Genomic DNA, 24,047 nt, shown 5'->3' on the forward strand with positions numbered 1-24,047 from the left:
AGGCAAATTCAAGTATGTATAATTCATTTAAAGTCTTCATTTTAATTAGACTTTACTAACGACAAGAGGGTATTGTTTTAGAGACTATTTCTTCCTATTTAAGAAATTTGGCTATAGGCTGCTATATTCAGTACATAGATTTGTCGACCAAATCTACCCACCATAACACTCTACGTTAAAACCAGGACTCAAATGAAGGTAATATGAGTAGGTATGCAATAGACCTACCTTTTATTAAAGAAAATTGCATATGGGATATCATTGTTTAGTTTCTTTGACATTCAGAATCTGAGCTACAACCTTCTATAGCCGAGGAGACCAAAAATTGACTTTGCTTATGAAGTAATTTAATTCTGTCACTGTCAATTGATTAAGCTATACACTTTCTGTACAATAGAAGATGTTCAAACCCAGACAGCTTTTAGGGAAACACTTGTGACCTTCTCTCGTTGGGTTAAGCTATGGAAGAAGAGTAGCCAGCAGTTAAAGCTGTCATTTTTCTGTATGCCTACTCTGTCTGGGGTGGAAAGGACAGGCGGGCCACTCGGGCTGGGCCGGAGGACAGGCGGGCCACTCGGGCTGGGCCGGAGGACAGGCGGGCCACTCGGCTGGGCCGGAGGACAGGCGGGCCACTCTGGCAGACCCGGGCAGTCGGGCCACTCTGGCAGACCCGGGCAGTCGGGCCACTCTGGCAGCTCCGGGCAGTCGGGCCACTCTGGCAGCTCCGGGCAGTCGGGCCACTCTGGCAGCTCCGGGCAGTCGGGCCACTCTGGCTGATCCGGGCAGTCGGGCCACTCTGGCATCTCCGGGCAGACGGGCCACTCTGGCATCTCCGGGCAGACGGGCCACTCTGGCATCTCCAGGCAGACGGGCCACTCTGGCAGCTCCTGACTAGCGGGCGGCTCTGGCGACTCCTGACTGGCGGACAGCTCTGGCGACTCCTGACTGGCGGGCAGCTCTGGCGACTCCTGACTGGCGGGCAGCTCTGGCGACTCCTGACTGGCGGGCAGCTCTGGCGACTCCTGACTGGCGGGCAGCTCTGGCGACTCCTGACTGGCGGGAAGCTCTGGCAGCTCCTGACTGGCGAGGCTGGGCTGACACACTAGACGCCTGATGCGTGGGGCTGGTACTGGATGTGCCAGCCTGGAGACATGCACCTCAGGGCTAGTGTGGGGAGCTGGTCTGGGGCTCCATTCTTGCCCCGCAAAACTGCCCTTGTGCCCCTCCCCCCAAAAATTCTTGGGGCTGCCTCTCGAGTTTACTTAACTCTTCCATAGCTCTGGAAACGCTCATCCTTATCTCCGCCCACGTCCATCCTTCTTCCTCGTTCCTCCGCTGCTTGGTCCTTTGGTGGTGGGTAATTCTGTCACATCTGTCGTCATGGAGAGAAGTGGACCAAGGTGCAGCGGAGTTAGCGTTCATAATTTTTAATTCAAAACGGAATACTATACACTTCCAAAACAATAAAACACTGACAGCTCAACAGTACTGACAGCATAACACACTGAACAGAAACAATTACCCACAACCCCAAAGAAAAACACACACTACTATATAGGACTCCCAATCAAAGGCAACTCAACACACCTGCCTTCAATTGGGAGTCCAATAACTAACTCACACGTAACACAAACCCCTCTGCCACATCCTGACCAAAACTAATACAATTGCTCCCTCTGCTGGTCAGGACGTGACACACTGCTCTTTGCAGATCTTCTCCAAGTTATTAAGGTTTCGAGGCTGACGTTTGGCAACTCAAACCTTCAGCTCCCTCCACAGATTTTCTATGGGATTAAGGTCTGGAGACTGGCTAGGCCACTCCAGGACTTAATGTGCTTCTTCTTGAGCCACTCCTTTGTTGCCTTGGCCGTGTGTTTTGGGTCATTGTCATGCTGGAATACCCATCCATGACCCATTTTCAATGCCCTGGTTGAGGGAAGGAGGTTCTCACCCAAGATTTGACGGTACATGGCCCCGTCCATCGTCCCTTTGATGCGGTGAAGTTGTCCTGTCCCCTTAGCAGAAAAACACCACCAAAGCATAATGTTTCCACCTCCATGTTTGACGGTGGGGATGGTGTTCTTGGGGTCATAGGCAGCATTCCTCCTCCTCCAAACACCGCGAGTTGAGTTGATGCCAAAGAGCTCCATTTTGGTCTCATCTGACTACAACACTTTCACCCAGTTGTCCTCTGAATCATTCAGATGTTCATTGGCAAACTTCAGACGGGCATGTATATGTGCTTTCTTGAGCAGGGGGACCTTGCGGGCACTGCAGGATTTCAGTCCTTCACGGCGTAGTGTGTTACCAATTGTTTTCTTGGTGACTATGGTCCCAGCTGCCTTGAGATCATTGACAAGATCCTCCCGTGTAGTTCTGGGCTGATTCCTCACCGTTCTCATGATCATTGCAACTCCACGAGGTGAGATCATGCATGGAGCCCCAGGCCGAGGGAGATTGACAGTTCTTTTGTGTTTCTTCCATTTGCGAATAATCACACCAACTGTTGTCACCTTCTCACCAAGCTCCTTGGCGATGGTCTTGTAGCCCATTACAGCCTTGTGTAGGTCTACAATCTTGTCCCTGACATCCTTGGAGAGCTCTTTGGTCTTGGTCATGGTGGAGAGTTTGGAATCTGATTGATTGCTTCTGTGGACAGGTGTCTTTTATACAGGTAACAAACTGAGATTAGGATCACTCCCTTAAGAGTGTGCTCCTAATCTCAGCTCGTTACCTGTATAAAAGACACCTGTGAGCCAGAAATCTTTCAGATTGAGAGGGGGTCAAATACTTATTTCCCTCATTAAAATGCAAATCAATTTATAACATTTTTGACATGTGTTTTTCTGGATTTATTTGTTGTTATTCTGTCTCTCACTGTTCAAATAAACCTACCATTAATATTATAGACTGATCATTTCTTTGTCAGTGGGCAAACGTACCAAATCAGCAGGGGATCAAATACTTTTTTCCCTCACTGTAAATCCCGACCCTTACCTATAAGTTGATTTTGTCCACCCACACCAGACGCGATCAGGACACGCAGGCTGAAATATCAAAACAAACTCTGAACCAATTATATTAATTTGGGGACAGGTCGAAAAGCATAAAAAATGTATGGCAATTTAGCGGCTAGCTTGCTGTTGCTAGCTAATTTGTCCTGGGATATAAACATTGGGTTGTTATTTTACCTGAAATGCACAAGGTCCTCTACTCCGACAGTTAATCCATATATACAATGGTCAACTGAGTTTGTTTCTAGTAATCTCTCCTCCTTCAGGCTTCTTCTTCTTCTTCTTTGGACTTTATATGGAGGTTGGCAACCAAATTTTAGGTATATTACCACAACCGACTGGAGTGTGGACCTTAGTTCATCTTTCAATCAGGTATATGCTTCTAAAAACCAATGAGGAGATGAGAGGCAGGACTTGCAGCGCATTGAGCGTCACAAATAGAACCAAGTTGTATTTTAGTGCCTGGCTACGCAGACGCTCGTGAGCAGTGTGGGTGCAATGATTGAATAACATGTAAAAAACTGTTATTGAGAAATCGACGTCACCATCGTTCATTATACAATATGCTCTTTGCACAGTATGTTCATTATATGTTCTCCTCTCTAACAATGCACTGCACTGTTTTACAACATGTATCCATGTTTAACTAATCCAAAATTATGGCAAGCAGACAAGCTTGGAGTCGGCACAAAAATGTCTGTGTATCCAGTTACTGTTTTGTGTGCCAGTAAGACTACTGAGGAGACCACAATCCAGCAGGCTCCCGTCCTCGGCCTGTTCTCTACTGTAGCAGGGAGAAAAGAAATTGGCATGAGTCAGCCGTTTGTTTCTGCTCGGGTCTCACGGAAGCAGCATAGGCCCTAGTGAGTGGGTGGAGCAGAACTAGTAGAGGAAAGAGCCCAAGTTTAAGATAGAAGGCAGCTTGCAAAGGCAGCTTACATCTGGCATAGGGGAGCCTTATTTTACATCATCGAGCTGGCCCCACACCATCATATACCAGTGGTGGAGGTGGTTATGCATAGAAGTGCAATAATTAGAACAGACAAAAGGTGCTATCTAGAACCTAAAACAGTCATTTGGCTGTCCCCATAGTAGAACTATTTTAAGAACTCTTGGTTCCAGGTAGAACCCTTTCCACAAAGGGTTCTACATGGAACCCAAAAGAGTTCTACCTGGAACCAAAAAGTGTTCTACCTGGAACCAAAAAGAGTTCTACCTGGGACCAAAAAGTATTCTACCTGGAACCAAAAAGAATTCCCTTATGGGGACAGACACATTTATTTTGTTCATGGTCCATCTAATATAGTGGGACAATAGAATTAGCCACTTGTGTATTTGTAACACTGAGAAGGACAAAGCATTGTGAGCCGTCATTTTAAAGCATTACAGCAGAGATGGCTGGCAGTGTACACACCACGTAACATTGGTTTGGATGGGAGTGTCAGCTCTACTAATTGTATTTCTGTGTGATTACGTCATTGCACCTCCACTGTTATTCCCTCTCTGTTCTGTGGTGTGTAATCATCATATATCTTCCTTATAGACGTCTGACAGTGAGATTAATCTATCCTAATTAGCTATCCTAATGTCCCTGGAGTGAGACGAACTGTCACATAATCAATCTATTGATAAACGAACAGATAGATTCCAGCCCGGTTTTTAATTGCAGTTCTGTGGTGTGACAATACAATACTATCACTGCAGCACATGACTGGAGAACATAGGTTAGGCCTTGGAATTGGTCTAGGATCAGTGTTGTATTTTTAACAAATCCTAATGATTAGGGTTATGGCTAGGGTTTGTGTTGAGCCGGGGTGTGGACACGAAGCTAACTTTAGGGTTGGGATTACTGTTTTACTTTAAGTACAATATAATACCAATACCTTAAAATGTACTTTGAAATAATGACACAATAATGAAGGCACTTTAAAAACAGAAAGGCGGTCTCTAAATGTCACCTAGTTTATCATAAGTTGAGCCATCCCACTAGGCACACACTGGTTGAATCAATGTTGTTTCCATGTCATTTTAACGAAATGATGTTGAAATAACGTGGAATAGACGTTGAATTGACATATGAGCCCAGTGGGATGTCTTTGAAAGCATATTGGTGAATGACTTTGGACTGTTTGAATGGTTTCTGTGTGTATGCAGCCTGTGAGGATAACTAGGCAGACGCAGAGCTTAGGCTGAGGACTAAAGACAGAGTCCTCATGGGTCCACAGCAGTCATGGTCCTGTTGTTTACATCAAACATCCAACAACCGTCTGTTCTCAGTCCACACACATGCTTTGTCTTATCTTAAATGTCTACTTATACACCATCCTATACTCTCTTTCTTGCTCTCTCCATCTCCCTCTTGCTTTGTGTGCATGTGTGTGCGTGTGTCAGTGGAGGCTCCTCAGAGGAGGACCATCCTACTCAGTGAATTTCAGAAAAATAAAAAGTGAAACATTTAAAAAGTTATCCTTTTTAGATAAGACTATACTAAATATCTTCACCCCACCAAATATCTGATTAAAACACACTTTTGCAATGGTCTACCGTAGCCTCAACAGCACCCTCTAGCGTAACACCATGGAATAGCCAGAGGACAGCTATTTTCCGTCCTCCTCCGTCCTCCTCTTCAATACAAAACCTAGGAGGCTCGTGGTTTTCACCCACTTCCATAGACTTACACAGTAGTTATGACAACTTTGGAGGACGTCCTCCAAACTATTGGCACTCTTGCAGCATGAACTGACATGTTGTCCACCCAATCAAAGGATCAGAGAGTTAATCTAGTACTGAAAGCATAAGCTACAGCTAGCTAGCACTGAAGCGTATAGAATGTGGTGAGTAGGTGACTCAAAGACAATAGTTGAACAGTTTTGAACAACAACAACAACAACAAAATTTAATGAAGGAGAAGCAGCGAGAGAGAAAGAGAGCCAGCTATATTTAGTTGTATTTTTTTTCACTTAGGCTGCTAGCTAATGCAGCTTATTTAGCCTACTCAACAAACTGACTCAAACAGAGAGGAACATTATTTATGTTAGGTAGCTGGCTAAGGCTATCCAACACTGCAACTCTTCCAAGTCAAGGTAAGCATTTGGTTTTATTAATTTATTGCCACAGGGGCCTGCCGGTGTAACTGCTAAACTGCTTGCTGTACACTGTCCTGTGTGATTGTACCCATGGATATGGTTTGTGGGTTTACTAACACATTCTAAGTTCTAGTTTCTTCACTATAACGTTAATATGGTGACAACGGTGTAGGATTGGTTAGCGGTTATGGTATGAAGTTTTGGCTTGGAGAGGTTTTTGCGCCTGGTCACAGACAGCTATTGTGTTGTGCACTGAAGTCCACAAGCGAAGGGGAAAGGTGAGAAGAGGAGAGTGTGTAGATGCGAGAAGGAATTATACAACAAGCCAAGTTATGATTCTGTGGCTGCTATGAAAGTGAACTGTGTGTGCGGTGATCAGGGGTGTATTCATTCTGCCGATTCTGTTTTAAAATGTTTCTTAAACGGAAGCAAAACGAACGAAACAGGGAGGCACCTATCTTAGTTTGTCCAATAGAAACTAGTTTTAGTTGCAAATGGAACATTTTGCAACTGTTAGGACTAATGATTACACCCCAGATCAGCTAGATGCAGACAGTAGTGTGCAAAGTGGTATTGAATGTGTCACTGTGTCGCCTTGATTACGCCAATTTGTCACTCGACCTGTGCACCTACGTTATAAACTTTCATTTGTAGGTTAGGTTGTAGCAACCTCATGATGGCTAAAGGGAAAATTAGAGTATCATGTAGTAGCCTAAACCTATCGATGTTACATTGAGTCGGGTGAATTTAATAGAAAGGCCATGCTCATGAAAACCACCACTGGCATGTGTGTTCTATAATACTGGTATGGTTTGGATACAAGCTCAGAGCACTAATAGTGTCTGCCTCAGACAGAGAGCCAATAGTTGTAGAGAATATTCAGTCTCATGTAAAAAGAACAGCAGCATCTACCCACAAATTTGAGAACAAAAAAGCACTTTAAGAGTCAGATGAAATGTCAAGGCATTTATTGAAAGTAGAAGTTTAATAACAACTTTAACAGTGCTTGAAGTGGAATTAAAAAGGTGACAGTACTCAATTTAATTGTACTATTTTTATAGAGTCAGTATTCTAGAAAGATGCGGGTTCTAGGGAGCTCTCCACACCACTCTAGACTGTCCCACTTCAACCACTAGCTCAAAAAGCTTTGTCTGATGAAAAGCATAGATCTCAATACATCAAACCATTCCACGACTGACCCTAACCTGATTACATAAAGGCCCTCACACTAAGCCCTCTACATGAACATCAAGATGAAGGTTAGGGGCTGTGTTCTTCTCCACAGCATCACCACAGTGTCTAACCGTATTGTATGTATGCACTCTCTGGCCATCGTTGCATTGACCTGCACATTAATAAAACACAGAGTAGATCCTTCACCCTCGTCTCCCTGACTCCTGGACAAAAAGGGAGAGATGAATTTACAGAAGCCAAAGGCGAGTCGCTCTTCATATCAGGGGTATTCATTTCTGATTTTCATCACAGCCTGTGACCCTGTCACCTCTATTAGAATGCAGCCGCTGTAATTTCATGGTTAATATTCAATAGCCACTTGTCCCCTGCGCCTGCTGTGTGCATGGAACATCTCTAGAGGGGATGTGTGTCATTTATGGTGTGTGTGACTGTATGTGTGTGTACGTGTGAGAAAGACTGTATTGCGTGTGAGTGACTGCAACTGTATTTGTGTATGTACTAAGAAATGGAAATGGCTTCCTCCAAAACAGTTGCAGATGTTGAGAGATGTTCTCTCTCTTTCTCTCCTCCCCATCTGAGGCCCAGTATGAATGGTTTCTCTGTGAGACCTGCAGGGCTGGCATCCAGTGCTGCTTGTGGCCCTGAGGCTAGACACTCACACACTGGCCCAGTTATCTCTGACCTCTACACAGGGACAGTGGGATGGACAGGCTGGGGTACTGACCTCACAGCCAACGCACACTGTACACACTGTACACACTGTACACACTGTACACACACACACACACACACACACACACACACACACACACACACACACACACACACACACACACACACACACACACACACACACACACACACACAACACAAGACTCTTTACGTCTGTTCACATCTGTGAGTATCTATGTGGGTATAGTATACAGACGGGGTTGGAGGAAGAGAGAGAAGCATGAGAGATGGGATTAAAAAAAGAGAACAACAGAGTGAGATCTCCCCCCCTCACTTTCTAGCAGAAAAAAGTCCCAGCGTTTCTCCACATATTGATGCATTGGCCCAAACAGGCATTCCTGCTCAACGACTGTGGTCTGTTCTGCATGAGCCCAGTTGTTGATCTGTTTTCTCCACAAAGAAAAGGAAGGGGGAGGAGGGAGTTGAACAGAACAGTGCAAAGACATGGTTATGAGGAAAACAAGATGAAGTAATCATTTTTCAGCAAAAATATAGGTGTTAAGATTATTGTCACCCCTGTTTTCAATACCCCGGTAACCTCCCCTTGTGAGAATAACGGCACTGGGCCTTTAAAAAATTTTTCATGAGATTGGAGAACACATTAGGAGGAATTCAGTATGGAGGAATGGTCTAAGATCCCTCCCAATGTGTTCTCCTATCTCATAAAACATTTTAGAAAGAGGCTCAGTGCCGTTATCCTCGCAAGGGGAGGGTACCAGAATATTGAAAACAGGGGTGACAATAATTTTGACCCCTATCTTTTTGAGGATATATATTTTTTTAACTTGTTAAACAAAATCTTTCTCTGAGCAATTGTATTAGTATAAAATAATATAATTCCCTTTTTTTCCCATAAAATATAGCTCAATATTTGTATTATTTATTTGATAGTCTGTTTTGGAAAGACATGGAGGGTGCTCAACCAATGTGAATTGAGATGCTCGCCAAAAAAATATGCTCACCATAAAAAAATATGTTTAATTTAAGAAAGGTTAAAAGATTAACGTTTCAGCATTCAATACATCAGAACAGTCTTTTTTTGCTCATCTTCATCAAGGGTGCCAATAACTTCCTTCATGACTGTACAGTCGTGGCCAAAGGTTTTGAGAATGACACAAATATTAATTTTCACAAAGTCTGCTGCCTCAGTTTGTATGATGGCAATTTGCATATACTCCAGAATGTTATGAAGAGTGATCAGATGAATTGCAATTAATTGTAAGTCCCTCTTTGCCATGCAAATGAACTGAATCCCCCCCAAAACATTTCCACTGTATTTCAGCCCTGCCACAAAAGGACCAGCTGACATCATGTGAGTGATTCTCTCATTAACGCAGGTGTGAGTGTTGACGAGGACAAGGCTGGAGATCACTCTGTCATGCTGATTGAGTTCGAATAACAGACTGGAAGCTTCAAAAGGAGGATGGTGCTTGGAATCATTGTTCTTCCTCTGTCAACCATGGTTACCTGCAAGGAAACACGTGCCGTCATCATTGCTTTGCACAAAAAGGGCTTTACAGGCAAGGATATTGCTGCCAGTAAGATTGCAACTAAATCAACCATTTATCGGATCATCAAGAACTTCAAGGAGAGCAGTTCAATTGTTGTGAATAAAGATTGGTACCAACACATCCTCCGAGAGCAACTTCTCCCAACCATCCAGGAACAGTTTGGTGATGAACAATGCCTTTTCCAGCATGATGGAGCACCTTGCCATAAGGCAAAAGTAAGAACTAAGTGGCCCGGGGCACAAAACATCGATATTTTGGGTCCATGGCCAGGAAACTCCCCAGACCTTAATCCCATTGAGAACTTGTGGTCAATCCTCAAGAGGTGGGTGGACAAACAAAAACCCACAAATTCTGACAAACTCCAAGCATTGATTATGCAAGAATGGGCTGCCATCAGTCAGGATGTGGCCCAGAAGTTAATTGACAGCATGCCAGGGCAGATTCCAGAGGTCTTGAAAAAGAAGGGTCAACACTGCAAATATTGACTCTTTGCATCAACTTCATGTAATTGTCAATAAAAGCCTTTGACACTTATGAAATGCTTGTAATTATACTTCAGTATTCCATAGTAACATCTGACAAAAATATCTAAAGACACTGAAGCAGCAAACTTTGTGGAAATTAATATTTGTGTCATTCTCAAAACTTTTGGCCACGACTGTAGATACTCTATTTAGGGCCTATCAAAATAAAGTGTTACTCAATACAACATGATTGAATCTTAAAGGTAATGTTCCAGCGTTAATGAAGACTGTATTCACGGTAAAAGCTGCATATGTCGGCTCAATCAGAAATTACCTTTACATTTCTATGGTGCAATCTGTTACACTTCAGCGATACAAATTGAATAGAGTCTGTTCAGAGAAGAGGCATTTAAGTAAATATGGACATAATGGTAGATACATAGAGGAAAGACCAGTCTGCATCGGTACCTGATGACAAAAATATAGACACCGTTTCACTTCTAACACGGTCATTTTATTACACATGGTACTGGGTAACCACTAAACACATGTACTGGACATAATGTTTGTATCAACTACTTTCACCAGAGCAAGCTAAGATTTCATCTTGACACCCATGAGATGTCTCAAGGCCCATTTCACGAGACAAGACATGAAAAAGGAAAAACTCAGAGAGATTGTAGTGGAGGGGAACCTTGCACTGTCAGGGAATGCAAAAAGTCACTGTTCACTCGGGCAGTATCAAGTTGATTATATTCCAGTTGTCTCCTAACTATTTAAGAGTTAACACCACAGTTTGACTACATTAGATACGGTTCCCTGTTTGATCCAGAGTGTATCCAAAACAACAAACATTATTACGGCTTCATATACGTATACAGTTGAAGTCGAAAGTTTACATACACCTTAGACGAATACATTTAAACTCAGTTTTTCACAATTCCTGACATTTAATCCTAGTAAAAATTCCCTGTCTTAGGTCAGTTAGGATCACCACTTTATTTTAAGAATGTGAAATGTCAGAATAATAGTAGAGAATTATTTCTTTCAGCTTTTATTTCTTTCATCACATTCCCAGTGGGTCAGAAGTACATACACTCAATTAGTATTTGGTAGCATTGCCGTTAAATTGTTTAACTTGGGTCAAACGTCTCCGGTAGCCTTCCACAAGCTTCCCACAATAAGTTGGGTGAATGTTGGCCCATTCCTCCTGACAGAGCTGGTGTAACTGAGTCAGGTTTGTAGGCCTCCTTGCTGGCACACGCTTTTTCAGTTCTGCCCACAATTTTGTATAGGATTGAGGTCAGGGCTTTGTGATGGCCACTCCAATACCTTGATTTTGTTGTCCTTAAATAATTTTGCCACAACTTTGGAAGAATGCTTGGGGTCATTGTCCATTTGGAAGACCCATTTGCCACCAAACTTTAACTTCCTGACGGATGTCTTGAGATGTAGCTTCAATATATCCACATAATTTTACTTCCTCATAATGCCATCTATTTTGTGAAGTGCACCACTCCCTCCTGCAACATGATGCTGCCACCCCGTGCTTCACGGTTGTGATGGTGTTCTTCGGCTTGCAAGCCTCCCCCTTTTTCCTCCAAACATTAACGATGGTCATGATGGCCAAACAGTTCTATTCATGTTTCATCAGACCAGAGGACATTTCTCCAAAAAGTACGATCTTTGTCCCCATGTGCAGTTGCAAACCGTAGTCGGCTTTTTTTTATGGCGGTTTTGGAGCAGTGGATTCTTCCTTGCTGAGCGACCTTTCAGGTTATGTCGATATAGGACTCGTTTTACTGTGGATATAGATACTTTTGTACCTGTTTCCTCCAGCATCTTCACAAGGTCCTTTGATGTTGTTCTGGGATTGATTTGCACATTTCGCACCAAAGTACATTAATCTCTAGGAGACAGAATGCATCTCCTTCCTGAGCGGTATGACAGCTGCGTGGTCCCATGGTGTTTATACTTGCGTACTATTGTTTGTACAGATGAACATGGTACCTTCAGGCGTTTGGAAATTGCTCCCAAGGATGAACCTTTTTTCTGAGGTCTTGGCTGATTTCTTTTGATTTTCCCATGATGTCAAGCAAAGAGGCACTGAGTTTGAAGGTAGGCCTTGAAATACATCCACAGGTACACCTCCAATTGACTCAAATTATGTCAATTAGCCTATCAGAAGCTTCTAAAGCCATGACATCATTTTCTGGAATTTTCCAAGCTGTTTAAAGGGGCAGTCAACTTAATGTATGTTAACTTCTGACCCACTGGAATTGTGATACAGTGAATTATAGCTTAAATAATCTGTCTGTAACCAATTGTTGGAAAAATTACTTGTGTCATGCACAAAGTAGATGTCCTAACGGACTTGCCAAAACTATAGTTTGTTTACAAGAAATTTGTGGAGTGGTTGAAAAACAAGTTTTAATGACTCCAACCTAAGTGTATGTAAACTTCCGACTTCAACTGTATCTCTCAAATTCCCACTTCTGATTTCTAGTTTTATTTTCAATTAAAAACACTATTGTTAAGAGTAGGCATATTTCCAGGGCTTTACTCAGCAATGACTTGGATGTACAATATGACACCTCTCTCCACATTATTTGTAATCCGGAATAAAACTTTAATGCATATTTTTAATCTTACCTTAATCTCCATGTAGATGTACAGTTAGCTCTTTCATCAGAGATTCCTAGTATTCCCAATAAGGCATGTCTTTCATTACTAGTTACACCCAGTAATACAATACAGATTATCTATCTGTAAAGTCTGTAGTCTTTGGAATCAAGCAATTGGCTAGTTTGATTAGCCATAGCCTACAACCAAGTTTAAAACCTTCCACAGAATATAGGATGTAAAGATTCAGCAACAGCAAACTCTTTGATTTGCTTTGGTATTTCTGAGAGACAAAGGGCCCTATTCAATCTGCATCGCGGAAGTTCAGCTCTACAGCATGATTGACTACATTCACGGTAAACGCTGCAAATGTCGGCCCAATCGGAAATTACCTTAAAATGCATAGCGCAGAATCTGTAACGCTTCAGAGTTTCAGATTGAATAGACCCCAAAGTCATAAGAGGACCAACACAGTTTTTGCTGAGGGCAATCAGAACCCACTGGGTATAAAATATACAAACATAATCTTAGTAGAAAAAGACATTATATCTCATGAGTTGCTGGGCAGAAAAGGGTATGTGTTGGAGTGTGCAGGATCTATTCTATTATGATAAAACTAATATACTTACCATTCAAAATGCTAGCATATGGATCATACTTAGCATAATATCCGCAGATATTCTAAATCTGGGAATGAAATGACATTTTGAAGAACGACTGCTTTGCAGGGAGAGAGGTTGGAACTGATAACATAGAAATGTGATTTCACATTGGAAGAGAAATGCAAATATCTAAACTAAAATCTACACAAAATAAGATGGATTAATAGAATTTTTGTTGCAAGGAGAGACAATCCAGGCCTGGAGTAAAGCAGAGGCCTTCCGTTCACATACTATACAGTACAAGAGAATGAGGAGGTAAAAGCATTGAGAGTTTGAATGATCTCTTCCAGTCTATCTGTTAGTAACCATCTGTGATCAGTTTACAGCCAGACATTTGGACAATTACAGAAAGATGAAAGACGAGCTCTCCTTTCACATGTTTGAGTCAGATGGAGGATGTGTCGATTGTTTGGTCTGTCAATAACGCCCCTACAAACACTGCAGACTTTCGTTCCAGCCCAGCACTACTCAATTCATCAACTAACCATAAAATCTCGATTAGCTGAATCAGGTGTGCTAATGCTGGCTACGGAAAAAAAATATTTGTAGCAGTAGCTAGGTTTCCATCCAATTTGAGACAGATGTTCATGCAAATATTCTGAATTTGCATAAAGAAAATATGCGTATAAAAATCAGTGCCTGATAAAGCAGTGACACAAAATGTACTTTTCCTCTCCAGCTTTCATGTACCAAATAAAAATCTAAATCTAACATCTAAAGTAAATCTAAAGTGTTTCCATCACATTTTCAACTCTACCAATAGTTTAGTCACAAAAACTGCTGTGTTAAATAGCAAATTTGCCAACTCTGGTCTTGGCAGATGCGCTGTAGCCATCAGCTCTCAGATACTGAGCAGATAGGCTCGTCTACATGATACGGTTATTATGGATAAGAGTGAGAATATCTGTACTTGTCAAATGGCAGTCAAGCGTCGATCATCACTTCACCATTTCTCGCATAATACATTTTACCGGCACAAAAATGTCGGCATTTTTTGTATTTTTGTATTTTTTCACAGCTGTCCTGATTTTTGTTTATACGGTATGACTTCACTTGCATAAACTGTGGATGAAAACGTGTTTAGTGTTGACATATTTCCATTGGTTTGTAGCCAAGCCCCCTACTCCCAGTCCTAGTCATCTACAGTAGACACACCCTCCACACAAACTGTGCACGCTGAGAAAAACGGTTAGCACTAAAACTGGAAGACTTTAACCTTGCCAAGGACAAACTAGGGTTCTGCTCCGATCTGAGCGACCATTTTCCTATTACTCTGCTGTCTTATCTACAGAAACACTGAAATCCTGTTAAATGGAGCCTTTTCTCATTTGCCTGCGAGGTCATTTTCATGCATGGAGAGATCCATTCATTGTGCTGCTGAGCCTCTGGAGACAGGGGGTTCTGCTGTAAGAAGAGACAGCTCACTGAGGCAGATCACTGAGGGTCCAAAGGAACAGTCCAGAGAGAGAAGCCGTTCAGAACCATCGCTGGATCACAGCTATCATGCAGTATACACATCTGCATAGCAATGGGTGGTAACAAGGGAGATATCCATAATTCTCCTTAGCAAACTGACAGGCAACACAGAAGAGAGGTGAGCAGGACAAGCCAAAGAGTAGTCCATGTCCTTAGATTGGTCAATTCCAATGGATTGTCCACAACATTGACCAATGCCAGCACTTGATCTTGGTCAAAGCCAATGATATGTCCTTACGTGGACCAATGGCAACTCTCAATATGTCCTCAATATTGGCCAATGGTCCTGCCCCTCCATTACCCTCTCTACTGAGCCTGGGCTGTGTGAGACAGAGAGATATCACCCACTGCAGTTTGGGAGGCTCAGGAGGAGAAACAGAGGCCGCAGCACTCCATACAGATCTCCAGGCAGTCTGCAGACTCGCAGCACGCGTCGATGATCCCACAGTCCATGTCACACGGCAGTTCACAGTCGCCGCACTCCTCCGAGGCGCAGCAGCAGCAGAAGCACGCCGAGTCGTCCCCCGCACACGAACCACAGGTGGCACAGTCCAACACGATGTTACACAGAGTCAGGAACTCACAGAACAGACAGGCCAGGATACAGTGAACACAACAGTCTGAGAGGGAGAGATGGGAGTTATTCATCTTTATTTGACCTGGTAAGTTGCTTGAGAATGCATACTGTTTGGACAAGAGGATGGGGGAGACGGGAGAAGGGATGGAGAATAATAGGAGATGAGACACAGGAGGAGGGAGGAAGTATAGGATACAGTGAGAGACTAGATCAGGTAACAACTCACCATCCTGTACCTCTGTAGGTATCTGGGAGCTGTTGCTCTTGGAGGAGCTCTTGCTCCTCTTGCTGCTCTGAGAGGTGATGGAGGGGTTGGACTGGAGCTTCTTGGAGTTCTTCATCCCCGACGAGGAGGAGGAAGAGGCTGCCTTAGGGAGGGAGCCAGGGGCCGGCCGATCACAGGGGCCTCCGTTCCTCACTCCGTTGGTGTGAGGGGCGTGCGTGCAGTTGGGGCCGTGTGTGTGGGGCTTGGCTCCGTCTCGTGGCTGGCTGGTTGACTGTGTTAGGGAGGGTTGTGTGTGGGGCTTGGCTCCGTCTCGTGGCTGGCTGGTTGACTGTGTTAGGCAGGGTTGGGTGGGGTGGATGTGGGTGGATCGAGCCTGGGGCTGACCTGAGGACAGGAACAAACATTTTAGTCATTTAGCAGACGCTCTTATCCAGAGCGACTTACAGTAGTGAATGCATACATTTCATACATTTTTTTTTTTTTTCTGTGCTGGCCCCCCGTGGGAATCGAACCCACAATCCTGGTGTTGCAAACACCATGCTCTACCAACTGAGCTACAGGGAATAAAAACATTTACAATAGTTGCTTTCGTTGTAACCGCGGGACACATGGGAAACGTAGTCATTGATACAGCAGGCCCCAATGGCTCCTGGGAAGGGCCATGTGTATTATGATGACTTCTGACCTGGCTCGTCTAGACGCTTACACGACAACCCACAGACACTCTCCTCTAACGTCCCCTCCTCCTCTCCTGTCCTCCCCTCTCACTGCCATGAATAAACAGGAACAAGTTGGTGGGAGAAACGGGTCTTGGACACATCATCATTACAGTTAATCCCCGTAAGAAATAGGCCTTCAGTTTGGCCAGGTCAAATTCCCAGAACATTAAGAATCTATTCAAATCATTTACCAAGGACAATTGGTACTTCATGGTCTACCACTGGCAGCTGCACATTGCTAGGTGCCCCCTGCATTCATACAGTATGTAACTCATGACTGTGATGCATATATGGTTGCTAGTTTTAGGGTTTTGATTTATGTGGACAGAGGGGCTGAAATGGCCTGGTTCTCACTCCTCACAGTCTCAAATGTAGGCCACACACACACACACACACACACACACACACACACACACACACACACACACACACACACACACACACACACACACACACACACACACACACACACACACACACACACACACACACACACACACACACACACACACACACACACAGCCCTGGTGTGTTTACAGCCTACAAACCCTCTCCTGTTCCTCCTTTAACTCAGACCAGGGTTGATGTTGGCTGTCCAACATGCACCTCTTCGTATATTTTACTCTGAGCAGTGCCACCAGTACTCATTTCCTGAGGTGTGAAAGCACACCACCTCTGTCAAAACAAACACCTTGAAAAATATATCATATATTATGATAATATTTAATACCATCCTTTCGAGGCCCTAAATATTTTCTTGACCTGAACACACAGATGGAGAGAGGTGTGACTTCACAGGGTAGAAAACCACTGCAGGATGTCCAGAGAGAAACACACACACACACACACACACACACACACACACACACACACACACACACACACACACACACACACACACACACACACACACACACACACACACACACACACACACACACACACACACACCGGGGGCTGAGATGCAGTGAAGCCTAGCGGGCAGTAAAACCGTCCATTAGACAATCATTCAGAGACAGATAACCCTGCTAGGGCTGTTTTGATTGGCCCATGGCCGGGGTCACACAACCAATCGAGTGTGATTAAAGATTCTTTCATTCAGCGTTTTCTAACCCCATTCCAGATGTCTGGCAACCCACGGGGTAGTGTGTGTGTGTGTGTGTGTGTGTGTGTGTGTGTGTGTGTGTGTGTGTGTATTGCGTCTTCTGAAGTATGTCATAAGTCAATACCTGCTGCTCTGCTGTTATGTCTCCTTTTTCCTCCTTCTCTCTCCTTCTCTCTCCCCCACTCTCTCTCCTTCTCTCTCCTTCTCTCTCCTTCTCTCTCCCCCACTCTCCTTCTCTCTCCCCCACTCTCCTTCTCTCTCCCCCACTCTCCTTCTCTCTCCCCCACTCTCCTTCTCTCTCCCCCACTCTCTCTCCTTCTCTCTCCCCCACTCTCCTCTCTCCTTCTCTCTCCCCCACTCTCCTTCTCTCTCCCCCACTCTCCTTCTCTCTCCCACACTCTCTCTCCTTCTCTCTCCCCCACTCTCCTTCTCTCTCCCCCACTCTCCTTCTCTCTCCCCCACTCTCCTTCTCTCTCCCCCACTCTCTCTCCTTCTCTCTCCCCCACTCTCCTTCTCTCTCCCCCACTCTCCTTCTCTCTCCTTCTCTCTCCCCCACTCTCCTTCTCTCTCCCCCACTCTCTCTCCTTCTCTCTCCCCCACTCTCCTTCTCTCTCCCCCACTCTCCTTCTCTCTCCTTCTCTCTCCCCCACTCTCTCTCCTTCTCTCTCCCCCACTCTCCTTCTCTCTCCCCCACTCTCTCTCCTTCTCTCTCTCCCACTCTCTCTCCTCTCTCCCCCACTCTCCTTCTCTCTCCCCCACTCTCTCTATCTCCTTCTCTCTCCCCCTCTCTCCCCCACTCTCTCTCCTTCTCTCTCCCCCACTCTCTCTCCTTCTCTCTCCCCCACTCTCTCTCCTTCTCTCTCCCCCACTCTCCTTCTCTCTCCCCCACTCTCTCTCCTTCTCTCTCCACCACTCTCTTTCTCTCTCCCCCACTCTCCTTCTCTCTCCTTCTCTCTCCCCCACTCTCCTTCTCTCTCCTTCTCTCTCCCCCACTCTCCTTCTCTCTCCCCCACTCTCTCCTTCTCTCCCCACTCTCTTTCTCACTCCCCCACTCTCTCCCCCTCTCCTTCTCTCTCCCCCACTCTCTCTCTCTCCCCCTCTCCCCCACTCTCTCCCCCCCTCGCTCTTTGTCTCTCCCCCTCGCTCTCCCCCGGTCTTTCACTTGAACCATTCTCACATTTTCAAAGATACAGTACAATGCTATGTAGTACATTACAGCATAACGGTTTGGTTCTGTCTAGAGGAGGAGAGAGCGAGGGATGGTGAGTAGAGGAGGGGTCAGGATGTGTGGCCACCATTGTTCTCCAAATGATCGGTAAGGAGGAACAGTCAGACCCATCCAAACCCTGGACCCCAGAGAGAGAGAATCTGCCCTAAAAAACATGTCTCAGCTTTTCACTTCACTAGAAAACACGCACACACACACACACACACACACACACACACACACACACACACACACACACACACACACACACACACACACAGACAGAGAGAGACATAATTGCAGCCATCAACCCTAATCAGAGTCAGTTTTAGTGAAACCACACAGAGTGATGCCTTTACCCCACATCTCTGGTAGTCATTCTCTAAGTAGCACAGTGAAAGTCCATGTCTGGTTAAAAGTACATTCCTATGGTTGGTAAAGACAACATCAGCAGGAATACAATATTGTTTGTTTACTGAATGCCATTGGAGTCTTTAAAAAAGGATTGCTGGAAATGGAGCAAGGGGTAACTTCCTTCTAACTGGACAGAGAGTTCAAATGGTGTCTGGGTATTATTTAGAGAGGTAGGAGAGTTCATTCCCCCCCTCCCCTGTGTGGGTGTCTGTTACGTTCCCCAGTTTCTGTGTTATAGTTTGTGTTTCAGGTAATGGCTTCCTGAAGTTCTCCAAGCAGCTGATTGGTCGGCCCCATTGCTGATTGGAGAGCTGACCCCGCCCCCTCGTCAGGACACAGCTGTCTCCAATTAACAACCCCACCTAAAGCTATATAAGCCAGTGTGCTGTTGCTCAGAGGAGGAGACACACAGATGATGGCAGAGAGATATTTGCTGGGAGACACAGATAATGGCTGAGAGTTATAGCATGTTGGTTGTTGCTAAGACATTTGGTATGTACTGTGTAGTTGTTGCTGTGAGAGCTGATTGTAATTTTCTGTGTTAGTTTGTTGCTCAGAGAGAGCTTCTTTAATGTCCTGAGGTTTTCTCAGATTAGTTGTGAAATTGTTTGTTATTCTGTTTCATTTGTTCCCAGGGGGGAAGGGGAAGGCACCTAGGGAGTGTTTAGGCAAGAGGCCCGCGGGCATACATATACCCGTAGTAGTTTACTGTCTATGCACACTAGGAAAGACCTGGGCGGACCATCCCCTGTATTTTGGTTAGTGCACCAGGTGGTGCTAGTTAGGTAAGTAGTGGGTAGGCAGGTAAGGTAGGAGAGGGGGCTTTGATATTTACTTTCTTTGCTTTGGTTCCGTCCAGCCCCTTTTCCCCAAACTTACCGTGTCAAGGAATAAATTCCCTGTTAACGGTATTCTCTGCCTAGTTGTCATCCTTACTCACACCTACAGTCCATACCTCTTTCACACCACGGAGAGTTAAGTTGTAGCAGGGTGTTGCGTTCCCTCTTTCTAGAGGCGTGCGTAACAGTGTCAGTATGAGAGTTCATTCCCCCCTCTCCCCTGTGTGGGTGTCAGTATGAGGGTTCATTCCCCCCTCTCCCCTGTGTGGGTGTCAGTATGAGAGTTCATTCCCCCTCTCCCCTGTGTGGGTGTCAGTATGAGGGTTCATTCCCCCTCTCCCATGTGTGGGTGTCAGTATGAGAGTTCATTCCCCCCTCTCCCCTGTGTGGGTGTCAGTATGAGAGTTCATTCCCCCTCTCCCCTGTGTGGGTGTCAGTATGAGAGTTCATTCCCCCTCTCCCCTGTGTGGGTGTCAGTATGAGAGTTCATTCTCCCCTGTGTGGGTGTCAGTATGAGTGTTCATTCCCCCTCTCCCCTGTGTGGGTGTCAGTATGAGAGTTCATTCCCCCCTCCCCTGTGTGGGTGTCAGTATGAGAGTTCATTCCCCCCCTCTCCCCTGTGTGGGTGTCAGTATGAGAGTTCATTCCCCCTCTCCCCTGTGTGGGTGTCAGTATGAGAGTTCATTCCCCCCCTCCCCTGTGTGGGTGTCAGTATGAGAGTTCATTCCCCCCTCCCCTGTGTGGGTGTCAGTATGAGAGTTCATTCCCCCTCTCCCCTGTGTGGGTGTCAGTATGAGAGTTCATTCCCCCTCTCCCCTGTGTGGGTGTCAGTATGAGAGTTCATTCCCCCTCTCCCCTGTGTGGGTGTCAGTATGAGAGTTCATTCCCCCTCTCCCCTGTGTGGGTGTCAGTATGAGAGTTTGTTCCTCCCCTGTGTGGGTGTCGGTGGGGGTGGTTGTGTGTGGGTGTCAGTATGAGGGTTTGTTCCCCCCCTCCCCTCTGTGGGTGTCGGTGGGGGTGGTTGTGTGTGGGTGTCAGTATGAGGGTTCATTCCCCCCCCTCCCCTGTGTGGGTGTCAGTATGAGAGTTCATTCCCCCCCTCCCCTGTGTGGGTGTCAGTATGAGAGTTTGTTCCCCCCCTCCCCTCTGTGGGTGTCGGTGGGGGTGGTTGTGTGTGGGTGTCAGTATGAGGGTTCATTCCCCCCCCTCCCCTGTGTGGGTGTCAGTATGAGAGTTCATTCCCCCCTCCCCTGTGTGGGTGTCAGTATGAGAGTTCATTCCCCCTCTCCCCTGTGTGGGTGTCAGTATGAGAGTTCATTCCCCCTCTCCCCTGTGTGGGTGTCAGTATGAGAGTTCATTCCCCCTCTCCCCTGTGTGGGTGTCAGTATGAGAGTTCATTCCCCCCCTCCCCTGTGTGGGTGTCAGTATGAGAGTTCATTCCCCCTCTCCCCTGTGTGGGTGTCAGTATGAGAGTTCATTCCCCCCCTCTCCCCTGTGTGGGTGTCAGTATGAGAGTTCATTCCCCCTCTCCCCTGTGTGGGTGTCAGTATGAGAGTTCATTCCCCCCTCCCCTGTGTGGGTGTCAGTATGAGAGTTCATTCCCCCTCTCCCCTGTGTGGGTGTCAGTATGAGGGTGCATTCCCCCCTCTCCCCTGTGTGGGTGTCAGTATGAGGGTTCATTCCCCCTCTCCCCTGTGTGGGTGTCAGTATGAGGGTTCATTCCCCCTCTCCCCTGTGTGGGTGACAGTATGAGGGTTCATTCCCCCCTCCCCTGTGTGGGTGTCAGTATGAGAGTTCATTCCCCCTCTCCCCTGTGTGGGTGTCAGTATGAGGGTTCATTCCCCCTCTCCCCTGTGTGGGTGTCAGTATGAGAGTTCATTCCCCCTCTCCCCTGTGTGGGTGTCAGTATGAGAGTTCATTCCCCCTCTCCCCTGTGTGGGTGTCAGTATGAGGGTGCATTCCCCCCTCTCCCCTGTGTAGGTGTCAGTATGAGGCTTCATTCCCCCCTCTCCCCTGTGTGGGTGTCAGTATGAGAGTTCATTCCCCCTCTCCCCTGTGTGGGTGTCAGTATGAGAGTTCATTCCCCCCTCCCCTGTGTGGGTGTCGGTGGACAGTAAACAGGCGGGTCTCTTGGGCATCTAGCAGCCAGACAGACTGACGAGGTTTCAGAGGAGTCATGACTGTCTCCATACAAAGCCTAAGGACAAACAACAAGGCTGGCACACACGCACACGCACACGCGCACGCGCACGCACACGCACACGCACACGCACACACACACACAGAGAGCGAGAGACACAGAGAGAAACAGCTCAGACTGCGATAGAGTGTGTGTGTTTGTGAGATAGAGAAACAGACGACAGTGTGTGAAAGGATATACAGCCCTAAGCTTCGGCTGTCTTGTCTATTTTGGGTCAGGAGTGATGTAAGGGCGTGCCACACAAACACAATGATTCAGCAGCCCATAGTTAAAAATAACAACAAATAAAAAGCCAAACGACTGTGGGCTTAGCATGATGAAACTGGCACACCACAAACTGAAGGAGGGGAGAAACACAGAGCAGGAAGGAGCGTGAGTCAATAGTGTAGTCTGGGCCAGAGAATGCAAGAATATATACAAAACAGTGTGTGAGAGAGACAGAGCGAGAGACAGAGAGTGTTAATTTTGATTGTTTATTTCACTTTTGTTTATTATCTATTTCACTTGCTTTGTCAATGTTAACATGTTTCCCATGCCCATAAAGCCCTTGAATTGAATTGAGAGAGACAGGGTGAGAGAGGGTGAGAGAGGGTGAGACAGGGAGAGATAGGGAGAGACAGGAAGAGAGAGGGAGAGACAGGGAGAGAGAGGGAGGGAGAGAGAGGGAGAGACAGGGAGAGAGAGGGAGAGACAGGCCCAGTGCCCAGCCTGTTGCCTGCAGCGATGGGGGTGTGGTATGTCTGGCCTGAGAGAGGGTGAATCACAGTCGGCTGAATGCTCACCTCCTCCCCCCTCTCTCCCCAAATCCCTCCATTCACTCACCTCCTCCTCCCTCTCTCCCCAAATCCCTCCATTCACTCACCTCCTCCTCCCTCTCTCCCCAAATCCCTCCATTCACTCACCTCCTCCCCCCTCTCTCCCCAAATCCCTCCATTCACTCACCTCCCATTACCCTCCTACTGATCACTGCACCTCTCTACCTTTCCAACCTCCTCCTCACTTCCTCCCCCTCCCTCTCTCTCCAAATCCCTCCATTCACTCACCTCCCATTACCCTCCTAATGATCACTGCACCTCTCTACCTTTCCAACCTCCTCCTCACTTCCTCCCCCTCCCTCTCTCTCCAAATCCCTCTCCTCCCACCACCTCCCCTTCAGTCACCCCCCTCCCACCACTCTAGACTTGAGGCTATGATTACTACTGATCACTGCACCTCTCTACCTTTCCAACCTCCCTCCTCCTACCTCCCTCTTCCCCCCCTTTTCCTCCCTCTCTCCCTCAGTGACTCAGCAGTCTGACCAGTAGACAGTAAACAGAGTGCTGTTTATGCCAGCTCATCGGCTCAGACCAGGCCAGCTGAACTCGGTCAGAGCTGTGAGGGACCTGCTGGGCCCCTGTTTTCCCTCCCTACATATAGAACAGAACAGAACTGTTACTACAGATCACAGCTAATCACAACTAAGTGCTTTACATGGTAAGTACTGTCACCTTGTCCTTCCACTGTCACCTCATTCACCACCAATGGGACTTGATGAGGACTGGGAGGTGGGGGGGGGGGGGGTGTTAAAATGGGTGACCCCTCAAAAACACTGACCTCATAAGCCCCTGGCTACTTCAGCTCATTTTAATAACAATCTCTACAGGGATGGGGAATCTAATCTCAGAATAACAGAGTGTGGTATTTCTAAAGACTGGTATTCCAATGGAAGTGTAGCTTATTTCCCTATACAGAGTGGGCAATGGGGGCTGAGAGAGGATAAACGCTCTACTTAACTGGGAGAATGGGGTGAAAATAGGGAGAGAGGGAGGGAGGAGAGATGGAAGGAGGAGAGAGGGAAGGAGGAGAGAAGAAAGGTGGAAAAGGTGAAAGGTAAGACAGAGGAGAGAGGGAAGGAGGAGAGAGGGAAGGGGAAAGAATGGGTCAGAAGTAAAGTTGGGGTTAGGTGCCACTCTTTCCAGACTGTGTGTGTGTGTGTGTGTGTGAGAGAGAGAAGAAAGAG

At 46.1% G+C, this 24,047-nt stretch overlaps 1 protein-coding gene across 4 annotated transcripts in view; it reads right to left on the bottom strand.

The window, feature by feature from the left end:
• Positions 1 to 12,606: 12,606 nt before the first annotated feature.
• Positions 12,607 to 24,047, bottom strand: part of LOC106565701 (myoD family inhibitor) — a 43,812-nt gene continuing 32,371 nt past the window's right edge. For all 4 annotated transcript variants that reach the window (XM_045691696.1, XM_045691695.1, XM_045691694.1 and 1 more), the window contains 2 exons: positions 15,565 to 15,948; positions 12,607 to 15,381 (listed from right to left, as the gene is read on the bottom strand). In XM_045691696.1, the coding sequence (XP_045547652.1) occupies positions 15,125 to 15,381; positions 15,565 to 15,948 (641 nt within the window). In that variant the 3' untranslated portion in view covers positions 12,607 to 15,124. The remainder of the gene's footprint in view (positions 15,382 to 15,564; positions 15,949 to 24,047) is intronic.

This window comes from Salmo salar, chromosome ssa12, assembly GCF_905237065.1.
Source record: "Salmo salar chromosome ssa12, Ssal_v3.1, whole genome shotgun sequence".
Taxonomy (NCBI): domain Eukaryota; kingdom Metazoa; phylum Chordata; class Actinopteri; order Salmoniformes; family Salmonidae; genus Salmo; species Salmo salar.